The 18,444-nt window shown below is 44.8% G+C and overlaps 3 protein-coding genes across 4 annotated transcripts; 2 read left to right on the top strand and 1 right to left on the bottom strand.

Annotated features, from left to right (window-relative positions):
- Positions 1-4,620: 4,620 nt before the first annotated feature.
- LOC121596560 lies at positions 4,621-5,935 on the top strand. The gene is made up of 2 exons (XM_041921615.1): positions 4,621-4,843; positions 4,906-5,935. The coding sequence occupies exons 1-2, from the start codon at positions 4,833-4,835 to the stop codon at positions 5,438-5,440; spliced, it is 546 nt and encodes a 181-aa protein (XP_041777549.1). The 5' UTR covers positions 4,621-4,832; the 3' UTR covers positions 5,441-5,935.
- A 261-nt stretch (positions 5,936-6,196) lies between these two features.
- LOC121596559 lies at positions 6,197-11,986 on the bottom strand. Of its 2 annotated transcripts, XR_006005290.1 has the most exons (6): positions 11,790-11,986; positions 8,779-8,894; positions 8,500-8,706; positions 8,086-8,428; positions 6,741-7,691; positions 6,197-6,529 (listed from the first exon to the last, which is right to left on the bottom strand). XR_006005290.1 is itself a non-coding variant. In XM_041921614.1 (4 exons), the coding sequence occupies exons 1-4, from the start codon at positions 11,834-11,836 to the stop codon at positions 8,088-8,090; spliced, it is 711 nt and encodes a 236-aa protein (XP_041777548.1). In that variant the 5' UTR covers positions 11,837-11,985; the 3' UTR covers positions 7,726-8,087. The 2 variants fall into 2 exon arrangements, 1 of the variants encoding a protein (XP_041777548.1); XM_041921614.1 differs by lacking the exons at positions 6,197-6,529; positions 6,741-7,691 and having other exon boundaries at positions 7,726-8,428; positions 11,790-11,985.
- Positions 11,987-16,664: 4,678 nt separating this feature from the next.
- Positions 16,665-17,195, top strand: LOC121595534 (vitelline membrane protein 15a-1-like). The gene has a single exon (XM_041919575.1). The coding sequence runs from the start codon at positions 16,665-16,667 to the stop codon at positions 17,103-17,105; it is 441 nt and encodes a 146-aa protein (XP_041775509.1). The 3' UTR covers positions 17,106-17,195.
- The last annotated feature ends 1,249 nt before the right edge of the window (positions 17,196-18,444 follow it).

Raw genomic sequence — 18,444 nt, 5'->3', positions numbered from 1 at the left:
TGGGTATATTACATAATCAAATTGATGGATTTAAGTTTTACTAATGACAGCATTACACTTTTGAACTTGTGATATCTCTTTACCTTTTTGCAGTATTTACTAAGCAGTGCGGTTTATCATCTGGGTGTTTTACATATGAAAGAAAGGGAAAATTCTTTTTTATGCTGGTTTAGCTTAGCCAATTCTCCGATTACGATCAAATATCATATACACATCGTTGATTTAAAAGTATCGTGCTATGGCGCAAGCAATCCTATAGCTTGAAATTATTTAAACATGATTGTTTATTGCTTCCTTCGCTAGTAACACAAATCGTCAAATAACAAGTCAATCGTCTCATGTACTGCATTTGTTACACCCCAGAATAACTACAGCGCATGGAACTCCAACATCTTTTTTTTATAAAAATCCAGCCACGCCAGTTAGAATAAAACATAAGGCTAAGCACTAACTACCAGCTCTTACCTGAAGTACAATTCAGTATGATTTGAGCGCGTATAGAGGTATTTTCAGTGAAGTGATCACAATGAAATTGGTTCTGTTGCTTTTCAGTATGTTTTTCTTGGCTGGCGTATCCTACAGCCAAATGGTAAAACAATCGTTACCCATCGGATCACTTAACACAAGTACAAAACAGACAATAACGAAAGGGGCAATGAACGACTTGTTTCGTGTACCAAAGGTATGCCCAGCAGGGCATATGCTCGATCATAAGGAAATATGCAGAAAGATTATGCGCCCAGGGAGATAAATGCATACATGAAGAATAAATATTGACTCACTTGCACAAAACTACCTCCTGCGAGTGAAATACGAAGTTAATCGTTTCATATACCGATCTGTTGCCCCGTGTTAATTTTCTTGTGTAAATTTGTGAAACGTGTATACATCGGGTGGGCTTATGAGGTCCGTCGATTTATTAATAAATATACAAATATACAAAAATCTTCTCTTTGGGTTCTACTTTCTGGCAGCTCGTTGCTGAATTGTTACCTCACGCTGGTCACTTTGAGATATTGGGATTATATAATGCTACTATTCTACAAAGTGGCTTCATTCACCTCGCTCACCTGTACAAAGTCTACGTTACGGAAACTAAGCCAAAGTCATAGAATCTATTTGACTTTATTAAGCGCTACTTACGGTGACAGAATTTGTTTTTATATTTCTGATACCTCATTCATCTCCTCACAGTATTCACCAAGCGTTAATGATCATTGAAGTATACCGCTGAAGATCATCGATCAATCCTCCGAATCAATCAATCCGATATTTGGTGGCGAATTTGTGCATTTTTTCTTCTCCTTGTTGTGAGCATTGTGTAAGCCTTGTAAATAAATGGACGATAAGAGAGCAGTCAGAGAGAGCAACGGATTTGTTTGCCCGATTGTTCTTTTAATAATACATAGAAAAAGTCGAAGGTTCAGACATCACTATTATAGGTTTCCTTAGGCTTAGAAAGACTTCAATAAATTGTACGATAAAACGTGATGTAAACCCATAGCTTCATATCATTTGTACTTGATTGTTTGTTTGCTTCTCTCCTGAGTAACATACACATCTCATTCGCCTCATGTACTGCAATTATCACACCCGGAACGATTACAGTGAATAGAATTTCAACATCGTTTTTAAATGAAATGAGGCTAACATGTTTTGTAAAAAAAATACATTCCTTCGAGTTGGAATTATTGATTGCTGAAGAAGCTGCTGCTCCTCGAACAGTGTGATTTAAACACGTAACGGGAATTCCAGTGAAGTGACGGAAATGAAACTGGTTCTCTTGCTTTTTAGTGTGGCTTTGTGGGCTAATGTGTCCTACAGCCAACCGATCATGTCTGACATCTTCTCAAAACTGCCCAATCCGGAAAATCTAGTATTTTTGATAAAGCTAGGTAAATTGGTAAATAAATCGTTCCATTTTGAGTATTTTACGCATACACAAACAGACAATAATGAAGCATTTACGAAAAAAAAACCCTCATTTCAGGGAAGGGACATATTTCCACCAAGGGTATGCCCTCCGGGACATATGCCCGATCTAAACGGAACATGCAGACTGGTGATACCCTGGGCAGAATCTATTCCATCAGTTCATGAATATGATCTTTTTCTTCCACCAACGCTATGTCCACCAAGACAAAAGCTCGATCGTCACGGAAAATGCAGACCGGTGATACCCCCGAGAGCACAGATAAAGGATTAGCTCGATGGGCAAACATCAGCCAGTTAGGAAAACGGCACTTTTGTTCCTTCTATGGTCCATTTTTATCTCCGTTCAAACGGCTTAATTGTTAAAACTACTACAGCGCGTCACAAAGCGGTTGAAATGGTTCCGATTTAAGCTATTCATTTCCTAAAATAAAAGTAAAAAAAAAACAAGCGATACATACTGCTGGACTTGTGCCGTGATGATAAGATAAGCCGCCTGTCGGACAATTGAAAACACGGCGATCATTGTCGTGTCGCGCACTCTTATCTGAAGGGCCATTGGGGCGTAGGAAACGACGTACTTTAATTGCAAACTACCCACCGAAAGAAGCTGTCGTCTTGCCGGTTGTTTCTCGAAAAACAAAGAGGGATTTCTGTATAGTTTTGAAACGGGTGTTTATCGAAAAGCAAGTGATCGCAATGAAATTGATTGTGTTGTTGTTTGGTGTGGTTTTGGTGGCGAGCGTAACCTACGCATATCCCGTCGGATGTGAGGATGAACCAGAACAGCCACCCCCAGCAGTTCCTCTCGTTCGAGCCACGGCTATTGCGGAAGAGGTCAACAATTTACTTGATGTACAGGTAAGAGATTATGACGTGTTTAATTATAAACGTTCGATAAACGATCACCACGATGTACTGGAAAATGTGTTCATTACAGAAAGCGAACGTGATTGATCCACCGAAACTATGCCCTGAGGGACAGATGCTCGACCATCAAGGAAAATGTAGACCTATCATGGGTTAGTGTGCTGGGAACCATAGTTTGAGTATGGTTTCTTGAAGCTCGATGTATCTTGAGCTGATATTTAAACGTTTATCGTTTCGGGCATTTCAACGAAATTCCCAGTTTCAATGTGTAAAAAAGTGATATTTCATTAAAATATATCAATACACGGATGCAACAAATCCATTGGACCATTTATTTGCCGGGTAGGGTAAATTAGAAAATATTAGCTATCTTTTTGCACTTTCCTCTACCGTCGGTAGCTTCCCCTGGCCGGCATGCAGCCGGAGCATCGATCACTGCAAACCGGTTCGGATCAACTGCGGGATGTTTGGTTTCGTTGTCCGATTCGGTTTCTTCGCGCTCCGCCGACAAATCCTCGACTGCAATCATACCGCTTGGCAGTGGCGCCCTCGGATCGAGTTTGTATAAATACGAACTCAGCTGATACACTACGGGGTGATTGTAGTAATGTAGCTGCTGTGGAAGCTGCAGTTCCGTGGGCAGTTGTACCGGAAGATAAGCACTTTCCGCGAAATTAGATATCACCACCGAGCAGCACGTTACGATCGTTAAGTATGGGATCATCATCTTTACTGCAACAACTTTATGGGCACAATGCTCTACGACAACGACAATTCGATGGAGAGGAACTGAACGTGCGTCCAGTTGAGGTGGTCTGTTTTATAGGCAAGATGGGATGATCTGAAGAGATTTGTGTGATCATTCATTATTGGCTGACGACGAGAGCATCATTACCCGCCCCACCACAATTCTTTGATCGTTTCGATCGAAATCTTAGCAAATGTTTGCTCAGCAAACAGTCCACATATCGTTTCGTGGAAGCATCAACATTTTGGAGAGCAGCATTGAAGGTCAGTAATGGATCATGATGACTTTATTCCATTCATGATACAGTTTTGCAAGAAGCTTTGCAAAATTGACATAATTTAAAAACAATCAATCGTTTTAATATTTACAATTCAGGATTTCATAAAAATGGTAGTGAAAATTTAAACACTTTTTGTCATAACATAAAAAACTAGGCTTAACAAAAAAAGCAACAAATGTTTTGAAATATGATTATTTTTATTACATTTGAAGGAGTCTAGTATAGAATTAAAAAAAATATGAAAAATTGTTCCTCAGATTGAAAATTGTTCGTGCCGAGCTAATCGTACAATTTATTCACTTATTTTATGTGATAAATGTTTCATCAACGCATAGATTACTTCAGGTTTTATGTAATTCTGTAAAATTTAACTGATTATGTTAAATATAAAGCAATTCACTAGCACAGAGGCGAAAGAGGCGCTAATAGGTCCAAACCCTCTTTAAACAGTTAAATAGCAATAACAAATTCACTAGGATGAAATCCTTTGCGGATCAACGGCAATCAACATTATAGGGCCGAACATATGTCAAAAAATATTCCGTTATAATAGAATAAATACAAACATTTTTTTTAGGAATAGCAATCAAAGATAAACATTTCGCTTTCCAAAATCAGTTTCAAACATTTTGTGCAACTCAAACAACATTTTTTTCTTATTTTTAATTTAACCGTTCATTTAAAAATACAACGAATTATCTTGACTGACACTTTGTTGGTAAAATTTTCTTGCACATCGTCTTTTCATCGAACATCGTTTGATCGATTATTTCTGCTATTTGACGTTTGTTGGTCCCGCTAATAACCAAAACAGAAGACAAAACAAAACAAATACGAAAATTTACATTTTGTCGGTCTTTTGCCCTTTCCAATCGGGGAAAGAGTTGCTGTGAATCGTTTAGAAAGCTAGCAAATGATTCAAACTATCTAAAATCAGTGCCAGTTTTTGTTGTAAAACAAATTCCTTCCCGAGATCTATCGAATGAGCAGTGTGATAAAGCAATGGCGGAAAGGTATGATTTGCTGACGGCGATTGTCGTGCGTATATGAGCTGAATTGATTGTTTTGGTTTTAGCTCTACCATTCTGAGCACCACGGTAGATGAAAAATCCCAGCGAGACCTTGCTTCGTCCGAACAAGATGTCCAAAGCGTAACATCGGAAGAATCTCCCTACGACACAGGCTACCGAAGCTACCGCTATGGATACCGCCCGTCGTACAATTCCGATGATGAACCGGAAGATGACGAGGAGGGCGAGGAAGACCCGTACCAGGAGCTGTTCATGAATGCGTACCGCTCTGCACCGCAATCGTCGGACGAAGAGGAGGAAACGACCGGAGAGGGATGCCTGAGCAAAGTGTGCAATCCGGACGCAAAGCCACTCTCCCTGATGGAGGATTGGGATCTGTGGGATTACATGGACGAAAGTGAACTGAAGGAACGGTTAAAGGACCATCCGCGGCTGCTGGAAGAGATTACCCGCAAACGAAAGCGGCGCATGCTGGAGGAGGAGGACGGTGCGATGGCTCGCGAAGACGATGAGCTGTGCGATGTGATGAACCGGGCGATTAAGTGTGTCCGTACGGAAACGCCCAGTTTGACCAGCTAAAAGAGTTGGCGTAATTGGGATTTTTTGTGTAAAAAATATGCCTTTCTTTTAACTGCTTCCAGCAAACAATTTATATTGCTTTTTCGCATCTTAAGCTGTGTTACTTTTATGTGGATTATTTTTTTTATTGAGTTTAAACGTCGTGTACGACGATATAGAATTTAACCAATTTTCTCTCATGGGTGTAAAATTCGAAAATAATTTTATAACTGAAAACAAATACCCAGATGAAAAGGAACAAATCGTAACAAGTGATTAGAACTTCTAATAAATGCTTAGTGCCTAGCGGCAATCGTGATGTGAAATACTTCTCAAACGAATTTATCAGTCATTATGTACTCGCGGAGAGCAAGAGAGTACTTTAAGATTGTTGGTTATAGTATAGTTTTAAAGGTCTAAGAATAGAATCGTAAACAATATATTCGTCAACTTAAAAAACTAAAGCAATGGAAATGAATATTGCGTTGAAATAAATCGACGTATTTAAACAAATAATTCGGATTAAAACGAGTCAATGGAGCTTTTTCTCGATATTACTTTCATTTTGATAGATAAAAGATGATTGAAAATAGATTCAAAGAAATTAAATTGTTTTTGTTTGCATTACTGCAGGAAACGCAATTACTCACACTGCTCAGGTTACATCTGTATATTCGATTTTATTACGTGTAAATACTAAACCCTACCACTATTAATTACTATTTACTGCCGATAGAAAAAAAAAACAACAATAACAATGGAAAACCACACATACTCCAAATCAGCATTTCATCTAATTAAAACAATTGATAAGCGCCAACACGTGTTGGCTGGTATGAAACATTCCACTGTGCAAACCGCTTTCCCGCATTCGACCGTAACCCACTTCCTCAATGAGAGAACTGCATTCAGTTGCAGTGGGCCTTTGTATAATTCAATTGATGCTGATGCAAGTTGATAGCTAACAACGATAGCACGGACAGGAATTTTATCGGTTGCAGTGCTCCGCTCCCAGCCTTATCGTGCGTCCGGCGGCACTGTGGAGCCTTCGGAAACGGCCCCATTGGTCGGTTGATTAACGATCACAATCGGTGGGCCCACTTCAGCCGTCTAAAATGGGGAAATGATAAGACGATAATACACTTTAGTGGCTGTTGCAGTAGTGGCAATGAAGTGCAGTCACTGTTGTGTGAATATGTGATGTGCAATGTGAGTAACTTCCGTTAGGTGTAAGTTAAATTGTTAGGCACAAGAAGTAGTTCACAACAAAACCGTTTCATTCGATTTAAAACACTTTTGTAAAACACACTCCAAAACCCACCTGACTCGTGCTGAAGCTTTCGTTGTACGATTTGCCAAAGTTGGCATCGTCGATATCGTAACCTTCGCGGTTTCCACAGCACAAACACATGGTGGGGTCGCTCGTTTCGTTTCGCGGCTTGATTTGATCCGGGACCGCCCGTTAAGGAAACTCCGCTCGGGGCCGTGGACGGTTCAGGTGCAACTGAGCGATCGGCGATAGTAGCGGGAACTTCAAATATACAGCCACAATACAGCCACCATACGATAGGTGCACACGTATACACCCCTCAAGCATGTGCGCGAAAGCCTCCCCCCCCTTCTTCCCCAAACCCTTTCGGCTGCTCCGTCTGTCGCGGACGAAAAAAGGATGACTAAAACTGCGACTTTCCAGACGATAGGCAGGAACAACTAACTCCCCTGTGGACAGACGATTGTGACTGAAGCATTTGGGCTGGGGGTTTCGTTCGTTTTTGTTTTGTTTTGTTTTGCTGCTCCCCATGTGCTTTAGTCACACCGTTTTGCTATCCATGCGTAGCAAATATTTCTAGCAATCAACATGCATGCACCCAATTCAACCACCACACGCTTCACCAGGTTTCATAACCGATAAAGACACGAACAGGGAAGACACAAGGGCTGTGCGGTGCATTTGCGGCGGGCCGGATTCTTATCGGTCACCACCGGTAGAACTCTTCACCGGCGTGTGTTGGTGAGGCAAACGAGAACGCTGCTTCCGACGAGAAACAACACGTTTGTTCAAACAATAGGGAAGTAAAAAAAAAGTCTCCAGCGCACAAACAAATAACGTCTGTTATGCTCAGATTGAGGATTTGCCGAGTGAGTATGCAGTTTGCTCTACTGCAGAGACTGAGACAGGAGGCCTTACTCATCACTGTTTTGTGATTAATTGAAATCTTCACGGTGAATCACATTCCAACCGGAGCTAGATAAACATCTTTCTGGTGGGACACTAAAAGAATAGAAAGAAAAGGAAACCTGGCTTATCGCGATGACTAAAAATGAACCCATTTTATAGCGCGCAATCAGTGGTACTATCTAATCTAACACTATCGGCAGGGACACCGTGGCCTCGAAAGCGAGAGAAAACAAAAAAAAAAGTGTCTGCTATCGAAAGATTTGTATCGTTTGATAGCTAATTAAATCTGTCCAATCGATACACTTCAAACGATATCCGATAACGGCAAGGACACCCTTTACCGCTGCAAGACACGTTGCGTCGGTTTCTTCTGTTTACATGTATGTGGTAATAATGATCGACGCATGTAACGAGCATACAAGCAAAAAAGGTCACCATGTGGCGTGTTGTTTTTTTAAATCTTTCCAGTCCCCTCGAAACGTTGTACCTTCAGTTCGATTGCCAATACGCAGCACAAGCCTGCTGTAGCTGTTCCGACAGTGCGGACGGATCGTCCAACAGCTGTGCTAGCAGAAACAGCTCCAACAGCGTCATCGATTTCGACTGCATGTTGGTGCGCAGATCGGGGCCGCGGAATATTTTCGGCACCACCAGGTACGGTGTGATGACGGCGTGCACTTCCGTCGGCCGCAGATAGCCGTACAGGGTGTAGCGGCGCATCAGCTGCAGATAGCGCTTGGCAAAGTGAAGGCGCGTATCGTCGTACTCTTCGTGCAGCAGGTTCAGCACGTCGAGTGCGATCAGCCGCTTCGGCACACCGGCCACATCCCCTGGAAAGGAGGTTACAGCTGGGTAAATCGGGTGGGGCTTTGTGGCGGGTAAGATGGCTTCATCAACCTACCCAGCACAACATCGATACAACGCTGAGGAAGCACTTGCACCTGATACAGCGAAAGGAACTGATGGAAAGCCATCGCACATTCCCGCGGTGCATGGGCCGAGCGCAGATAATCCAGCAACAGTGGACAGCCAGCCTTCAGCTTGTCGAATATTCTTTTCACGTGCGTTACGCTACCGCCGGTCACGAACAGCCCGTAAACGCCAATGTCTGGAAAATGGGAGAAGAAGCGTCATGCAGTGAAATGTTTTCTACACAGTCTGCCGGTACGAGCCGCCTCACGTTGCTCCAGATAATCGATGCAGGCCAGCAGGGCACGGTACTGCTGCTGGGTGATCTTCTGACTTCCGCTCACTTCCAGCACCGAGTTACGGCGCCTCCGGCCAAACACGATCGCGCTTGAACGACAAACACAGCGAGAAGCGGGTACGTTAGATAAGCAAACGGGGTATGTGTGTATGTGCCTAAAACAGATTGGATTATTTAACAACAACTGCACTCTCTTTACTTTTAGGCCGCATTTTTGGACGCGCAAACTGGGGGCGCCCGCTATGTATCACGTTACGCGGTGGGCTTGCAGCGAGCTTAGAGGTCACCCGTAAACAGAAATGCAAAACAAACCGTTCTGGTGACCGTGAGGAGGAGGGACGGGGGGGGGGGGGGGGGGGGGGGGGGGGGTAAGGTCTTGCTTGGTTTCAAAGAATCTGGCCAGCTCTCCCCACTGCCGGTGCGCTTTGTTTACAGAGCTGCTGGCAAAGTCACGGTCACGGCCATGAGCAAATGACCCACCGGGGGTCCAGCTCGCACTAGGAGGAGCGCACGGGAAAGCTATATAAAACCGGGTGGCGCCAGCAGGTGCCTGGTTTAATTAGCGCCCGATCGAGCGCCAGCTTGATCCAGTGAACTTTCGGGTGGGTGAGAAAAAGAGGTGATGAGCATAATGTGCACGATAGTGTCCGTCGTTTTGGCCAGCACGCTTCTGCTGGCATCGATCGCTTTCATAAGCGCAAGCAGTACTGCGGACGGTGGGCAGCACCAACTCGGGGACCAGCAGCTGGCAAACCATGAACCGAACGAACAGGGCGACATTTGGGAGCTCATATCGGCCGCATCCTTTCCACCGCAGAGCTCGGCCGACCGGATGCGACGTTACGATCGCTACCGGGGCAGGGCGGACTCGCACAGGGAAGAGGACGATCCGCTGCAGGCCGAAAACAGCCACGTGGTGGTGCAGGTTTACTCGGTCGATTCGGACGAGCAGCAGCGGGCGAACGAATCGTCACCATCGTCGATCGGCACACCGATCCGCTCGCTGAAGGTGGAGAACTACGCGACGCCCAAGGAGCAGATGGACGGCAAACCGACCGATCGGGTCGAGCGGAAGGTCTTTCCACCGGTTCGCAACGTGCAGGAAAAGCTGGACAAGGTGATCGCCTCCGTCGAGCAGCCGGAACAGCCGGAGGAACTGCTCTCGGAACGGTTCTTTATCGACGATGCGGCTACGAAGCAACAGCAGCCACCGAACGGTGGACGGTATGGCGGTGGCGGCAATCCATTTGATGCTCAAACGGATGTAGAGAGTTTCGAAAGGGAAATGGAACAGATGCCGCTGAAGCAGGTCAAATCGGCGTACGCCAACTCGGCACCCTTTTTCGACTATGGCGAGCACACGAGCCAGCGGATGTTGGACGAATTCTTTGCGCTGCGCAACCAGGACACACTGGCGGCCCGCCGCTCCAACTATGACTGGGGCGAGGGACAGCTGCGGTCGCGCACGCTCGAGGACATCGAAGCCCAGGGCCGTCGGGTGGCGGCCGGGAGAAGGAAACCGTCCGGAGACTACCAGCGTGAGGAGGACATGAGCTACGATCGCTACGCAGACTATGGTGAGTAGAAAAGGTGGGATGAGGTGGTGGTCTATGGTCTAGTGATGAGAAAAATGAAGTTTTTGTCGAAACTGTTTCCGGAAAGCTCCGTAGTTTTCTGGAATCGATTCCGGATAGTAGGTCCGAAATCAGATTCGGAATCGGAATCAACTCCGGAATTGGTTCCGGAAACGGAATCGTGTTCGGAATCGCAATCGGATCCGGAATCGGAATCGACTCCGGAATTGGTTCCGGAAACGGAATCGTGTTCGGAATCGCAATCGGATCCGGAATCGGAATTGGCCCCGGAATTGGTTCCGAAATCAGAATTGGAATCGGGTCCAGAATTGGTTCTGGAATCAGAATCGGCTTCGAAATCGGAGTCGATTTGCGGCATCTCCATAAGAATAGGCGTTTGGGTACAATGATGCTACGTATTGATAGCTGCAAAGAATCCACATTTAATAGTAAACGATCCATTCTTATGGAGGTTCCAGGACTGATTTCGCTTCTCAATTCAAGAACTGATTCTCATTCCGGAGCTAATTCCATTTCTGGAGTCAATCCTGATTCCGTTACCGGGGCATATTGCGATTCTCAGGTCAATTCCGATTCCAGAATCGATTCCGATCGCCGATTCCGGAATCGCCGAGAATATCGCCGAGAAAACTCCGAAATCGGCTCCGGAGTCAATTCCAGAGTTGACTCCGGAGCCGATTTCGGAGTTTTCTCGGCGATATTGTCGGCTCCGAAATTGGCTCGGGATACGACTCCGGAATCGACTCCAGAATCGCAATCGATTCCAGCATCGGAATCGTCTCCGGAATTGATCACGAACAGGGAATCGGGTAGGTCCGATTCCGAGCTCCCATCACTCCTGTGGTCCATTTCTAATGCTTCTCAACACCCCCCTTTTGCACTTCAGCTGCCTCCCAACAGCGTGCCGGTACGCAGAAGCTGGGTCGCAAGCAACGGGCGACACCGTCAACGCACGGCCAAACGCACGTCCTCAACAAGGTGCCGATCGTGGCGTACGATGGTGATGGATCGCTCGCACCGATGTCGGGCCAGCGCTCGCAGCAGTTCGAACGGTCCCGGTTCCACTACTCGCTCCCGTCGATGGTGTACAACCCGTACGCCGCCTGGGATCCGTACCATCTGAACATGTTGCGGTGGCCGCAGTGTGGCGCCTGCCAGCAGAATGCGCGCGCCCTCTGCACCAAGTGTGGACTGTGTGCGGATTGCTGTGCGCACAGCAAGTGCACCTGCGGCTGCCTGAATGGCTAGTTTAGGAGTTGGATCCGGTTTAGTTTTAGAATTCCGCCACACACACACATACATGCACACACAAAAACAATCAGCATCGACACATCGAGGCACGGTACACACTTTGAGACACGGGGAAAGCACAGAGTTTCGATACGTTACCACTTTCGCCGGTACTTGAAGTTGTCCTCCAGCCATTTCCAAAACATTGGAGCACAATTTGGAACAACGTGTTTTTTTTTCTTAACTTATTACACTTAATTTAAACACAATCATTTCGAAACGGAGCGTTGTTGTTGATTGCACCGCGACGACGGGCCACACACTATTTTGACAGACGATATGTTTTGGGCAGGACGCGCACCAGCGACGGCTGCTTGGATCAAGAAAAGATGGGGGTTCCCTTTTTTCCCTTTTGCAACACAACACAACACCCAAAAAGGAACACCTCAGCAAGCCGCTCAGTCGCGTGACGAGCTGTGGGTGGTGCGCGGCGTTGATGCTGTAACTTAATCCGCGGTGCATTGTGCGTCGATGCGCAAGACACAACACACAGCGCGCAAAACGCAAAGCACCACGCAGTACACGCAGCAGTTTTGTAACGTAGCGGGGGCGATATAACGTTACATACGGCAACTGCTGATGTTTAGGTTAGGCTTTCTTTTTATTCGTCTTCTTTTTTTAATTCATTTCACTTGTGTTTTATTCCATCGAATTGCATGTAATGCGATATTCTTTTCCGTCCTGTTGCCACCGGTCCGCCTTGTTGCTAGGAAAGGCGCAAAATTGGGTCAGCATGGCTGGACCACCAGTTGCAATCAAAATAAATTATACCGTACATGCTAGCAACATCATTTTTTTCTTTTCATTATTTGTATTAAAACATCACCAAACTCATTAATACACCGAAACTAATATACAATCACGTCCCGGGGTGGATGAAAGCATTTTTCAACCCTCCCTCACCGGCATTTGTTGTTTCTTTTCCTTCTTTGCCTGCTTCCTCAACTGTCGATTAATGCATACAACGAGGAACTGAAATCGGCCCTGTTTGTTGCTAAATGGCGCTGACCGAAGCACTTATTTGTTGCACAAAAAAAAGAGCACTTCCAACGATCCATCCACCGATTCGATTGCTCACCGTCCGTCCATTTCATTTTCCATCGAACCGGTAGTCGTCGCTTGTCCGTCCTCGAGCGTGTGGTGTGTGTGGGTTTTGGCTTCCGCCTGACCTGGTGTGTCTGTAACAGCAAATAAAATAAAACAAAACAAAAGACACCCGGAAGAGATCAATCTGCCCGCGCTGTGGACCGTTACATCCCGTTACCGCGTTCTTGAGAGATAGATTCCCCGAAGGAGTCTGCCCGGATGCCGGCTGGTGCCTCAGGTGTGTGTGTGTGTCTCCCGTCAACCTCTTTATATAAGAAAGACCTTCAGACATTGGCCAGTGAACAGTGAGTGCGGTACGTTATGGCTATCAAGATCGGTTTGCTGTGTCTACTGTCGGTGGTGGCGGCCCGGGGGGCGTTAGGGCAGTGCGGTGAAGAGTGGTACGGTCGACCGGACTTGGAGTACCCGAGTGTGGAGGAGCAGCGATCTTCCCGCAGCTACGAGGAACCGAGCGAGGAGTACTACACGGTGAAGCAGCAGCGTTCGCTGCGAGCCAGCCGTTACACCCCAGCGGTCTACCGGTACGCCAATGACTTCCGGCAGGACAGTGAGGACAGTGACTGGGAGCGTTACGGTGCCGGGCGAAAGTCACACTACGATGTGCACAAGGCACGCAGCCGCAAGTCGTACGATTCGTACGGCAAATCTTCCCGCAGTGATTACACCATGAAGGGAGCGCCCGTTGGGAAGTTGTACGAGCGCAAAAAGACAAGCCGAGCGGCCAAGTACGGAGGGGAAGGTCCAGCTGGACCGTCGTACGGCAAGACAACCTCGCTGACGTATAAAGCCGTTGCACCGAAGGCAAGCTGTGCGCAGAATTTACTGATCGGTTGTACGCCCACCGTGACGCGGGTCCCGTGCTCCGCGAGTTCCCCTTACGATGGTCATGCTGCGGGCGGTGTTCCATACTACCCACCGGCACCAGTGTACCAGCCTGCCCCGTCAGCTCATCATTATGGAATGCCTCACGCAGCACCGTATGGTGGGTATGGACCGGCACCGCCACCATCGTCCCACTACTATCCCTCACCGGCAGCTTCCCACGGAGCACCGATGCACCAGCAGAAAGAGCATTCCGAATACCTAACTCACCATGCCAAACCGTCCGAAGATGCCCACGGGTATGGCCCATCGTACAAAGCCGCCACACCGGAAGACATTCCCGGGTTTGCCGCACCCGTCCAGGAACCGCTGAGCGAATCGCCCAAGGTGCCGATCATCTCCGCCTTTGCCAAACCGTCCGATCCACCGACCGCCGGGATGCCACCGGTCAGCTCAACCCAACCGAGTGTCAATGGGACAGCACCAGCCGCAGCAGCAGCAGCAGCAGCAGGAGTGGAGGGTGAGACGACATCTCCCAAGACGCCGGTGGGTCCTGCGCTGACACCCGCGCCAGCCGTCCCGCAGGAAGAAAACGACGAGTTCTGGGGCTCGAACGCGGAAAGTTCAACGGACGTTGCCGAGGGCTCCACGGCCCGGTGAAGCGGATGTCGAGGGGGTGTTTGGTACATTTGAAGTAGAAAATAAACCCGTCCCCACCAGGTCTCCGCCTTTGGGTAGGTGGCTCGGTGGAAACAAAACTTTAGCTCAATGGTAGTTTCATTCGTGTGCGTTTCTTCTTTTTTTGTTGTTGCGCAAGTATGATCGACGCGTGTGGAGTTTGAATTTGTTCACGTCAGCAAAAGGTTTGGCTGAGGTTGTTTGGTGCGGTGCATGACCCAAATGCCTGGCGTTAGCGTTGGTTGTTGAGTGTATGGAATGTTGCCGTACAGGTTTTATTGTGCTGGTTTTAACTAAATTGCTTAATATTTATTTTCAAATCGTTAAATAAAGTCTTAGAAAGAGGCTTTGATTGAATAAGTATTTATTGTAGCTGATCGACGGATGATCTTGGAACCATTGAACCATTGGAAGCATTGAAATAGATATTTTCTTTTAAAAAAAATAACGCTTGCGTTGCATTTGCTCAAAATACATTACTTTATTTAATCATGTGTTTTTTTTTTATTTCACATAGAACAATCGAAAGACATTTGTGAATGAAATTGACGCTGATATCAAATGGAATCTCGGTCGCCTTTTCAAACTATTTTCAAAACGCAAAACAAACAACATTCTTCATTTGGACAACGACCAGATATGCGATAGTAGAAAATGTTGTTGTAATAGAATGGATATTTTAGAGCATAAAAAGATTAATTAACATAATTAAATAGATAAATGACATGGCATGGAAGAAAATTACTGAACTTTAAAATTACTGTAGGCAGCATCATTTTGATACATTTTTATCGAACGATAAAAATGCAGTTTTCAGCAGGGGTTTAATTTTGGAAATATTTGTTATAGCTTTTTTGAGTAATTTATAGCTTGATAAGAGTATTATTGCTAAATTCCCATCAGTCTACGTAACCCCACTAATGTCCGCTGCCTAAATTCATATTTAAAAATCATGAGACTTTAAAAAAACATGTATAATGAAGCTTTCACAGGGTTTTCTCAGGTTTTTTTAGTTTTTTTCTTTTCGAAAATCTTTGGTGGCTTCCCATTTGTTTGTGTGTTTCCAGAATTGTTTTAGCGTTTCTTAGAATTTGTTGGTTCCATTATATGGACGTCCAATGGGCTTATACCAATAAATCGTGAGACGAGCCCAAAAAATTATAGAAACCAATCGTGGACACCCCTGTTACAAAATTAAACATCATATATTCATCCACTCGCTTTCTAATTGCCATTTTTGTGGAGAAACTATGTGTTTCTGCAGTAATTTAATTTAAATTTCTTAATGATAGTTTAAAAATAGGTCTACTGTTGTAGAAATTGATAGCAAATTTGAGGAACCACAAAGTAAAATGCTGATATAAAAGTTAAAATACAAGATTGGATAAATATATCTGCTAAATAATGGCTTTTAATATATAATTATTTGTATATTGCTCTGATAAAGCTCTCCTCTATAGTTTAATTAAATCATTCAACATTATCACCTCTAAATGTTACAATTATTTCAATTATTAAAAGAGACGAAAGAGACCAACCTGCTCAAAGTCTCTATCCTAAGGAATAGGAAAAAAAATAATGTGGAGAAACTAATTTAACATTATTAAATTAAAATAGTCTAAGTTTGATCTTACTGCTCCGAGATTTTTTTGTACATTTTTTGGAATGCTGTTAAATGTGTCTTTTTTTTAACAAAACATAAAAAGCCAATTTTCACTAGGTTCTGTAAAGTAACGAAACACTCATCGGAATTGTAACAAGAATTGGGAGAAAACTTTTGCTTTATGCTAAACCTCCAATAATAGTTGATAAGTAGTCCGATCCCTTGAAATCTTCCATTAATAAACCTTTTTGATCATGATGTGCTCATATCAGTGCTAGCCGAATGTTCTGCCAGACCTTCGACTTGGAGAAATAGCTCGCCAAAATGCGTAAGCGAAATGCTTTGCTTTTCGCTACCGTCTATTCAGCAAACACGAACACGAAGCCACGGTGAGTGTGTTTTATTTTCATTCTGCCACAAACCCGAGCACCACCAACCAAGGGGTTGCTTCCTCTTCGCCGCAATGAAAGCATAAACATGAATTTCGGGCAACCAACCTGTCGGAAAGCCACTTGTTTGGGACAACTTTCGGAGTGAGGCGTTGCACAAAGCGAGAGAGAAAAAAAAACATCCCCCACGTTTTGTTTGTTACACTTTCGTTGGCCGCTATCTTAGCATTTCGCTTCCTTTAGCGTTTGCCCAATGTCAGAGTGATATAAAATGACCCCTGAGTCTGTGGTAAGAGCATCAGTCAGCTGGCAAGCCTTCCCATCTTCAGTACAGTAGTGTCCCATCACGCGCATGATCAACCACCGACGAACAGGATGAACAGCTTCATTGCGATCACTCTGCTGGCCGTGATTGGGGTGGCCATTGCGGCTCCCGCCAAGCACGGCGGTGGACACACCCACCATGGAGGAGTCGTGCCGGGACCGGCCGTCGTCCACACCTACTCGGCCGTCGCACCGGTGGTCAAGTGCGGCCACAATCTTCTGGTGAGCTGCGATCCCCACCATCACCCGGTGCCGTGCAAGGCTGCCCCGGCTCATCACGCCGGCTATGGACACCATGCTCCGGCCCCTGCCCCGGCCTACCACCATGCGCCGGCACCGCACTACGCCCCGGCCGCTCCCGCCTACCACGGTGCCGAGCATGGTGAGTACCGCGCCAAGCACCACAAGAAGCACCACAAGAAGCATCACGGCAAGGGCAAGAGCGCCGACAACGTCGGAGAAGCGATCGACAGCAGCTCGGAGGCGATGTAAGCGGTCCGTGAGGGTCGTTGCAGCAGCAGCAGCAGTGCGTAAGGAGGAAAACGCTTTGCAAGCTGGCTGATGAATCATTCAAGACTGAATACAACTCCTTTCCTATATTTTCCTATCCGCCCTGGTTTCCCTTCCCCTCTATCAGTCGAACAGTTTGTGGTCGATTGGTGAAATGAGGTGGAAACAGGGACTGCGTCACAATAAAGTGTGAATTTTCCTAACAAAAAAAAAAACAACTGTTTTCATGTAATTAAGTGTTTAAGTAATTGAAAGAAAAAATAGTTTTGGAATTGATGAACCATTATATGTTCTTTGAATAAGTGGTTGTAGCTATAAAGTGATCGTAGCGTTAAAGTGTGTGAGAAATGGAATGAAACAACAAATTTAACAAACGAATGAAACAAGAAAAAAATGTAAGCAGTAAAAAAGTAATCAATAAAAATACTTATAAAAGTAGAATGGACAATTTTAACAAAAAATGGAACATGAAAAAAATAATCAATGAGAACAAATATGCCACTAAAATAGAACTGTATGCCTTTACTTTATGGTAACTTCGTGGTTCTCATATTGGTTGCTTACTTTCTGAACTTCTTGCACTAAACTGTGATAACAAAAACAAATGAAAAAATTGATCATTTCCAGTTAGAATAAGAACATATATCAACCGTTTTGGCATTAATATGTTTTTTTAAACAAGTTTTTTATAATATCTAATGTTTTGTACACTTTTGGTATGCCATATGTTAAAGCTAATTAAATATTCTTATCGTATCAAACAGAATTCCTTGTTTCATCATGTAGTATGCCCTCTCTTCAGTAGGAAAATAATTGTTTTACATTATGGTAAAGATATATAAAATAATTTATTGTTTTAAATTATCTTGAAGGCGTGAATTCTTCTTTTATTTTCATTTTTGACGCAACACGTTTCAACTCAGCCACCGTTCGCTCGTAATAATGAACCTTCTTTTACTAAATCTAATTTTAACCAAGGACATATTAAACACTCATCATTTACTAAAAAATAACTGAAATCTAAGAGAAATGTTCTATCTTTTACGAACTGATATTTGTACAAAAAACAATTAGTGATAATTATAGAATTATAGACGTGTCAAATCAAAGTTTTTAAAGCGCTAAATAATGCGATAATCTCAATTTAGATCACGTTCGACATTAAACGTGATTAAACGTTCGACAGTATCGTATTACTTACTTACTTACTTATCCGGCACTACAACCGCTTTGCGGTCTTGGCCTGCCTCAGGAGAGTCCGAAACCGCTCACGGTCTCGCGCCTTCGTCTGCCAGTCCGTTATCCCGGCCTTAATGGCGGA

The sequence above is a fragment of the Anopheles merus genome, chromosome 3R (genome assembly GCF_017562075.2).
Source record: "Anopheles merus strain MAF chromosome 3R, AmerM5.1, whole genome shotgun sequence".
Classification (NCBI taxonomy): Eukaryota; Metazoa; Arthropoda; class Insecta; order Diptera; family Culicidae; genus Anopheles; species Anopheles merus.
Note: the sequence above shows the minus strand (reverse complement) of the source record. Positions and strands in the feature narration are given on the sequence as shown.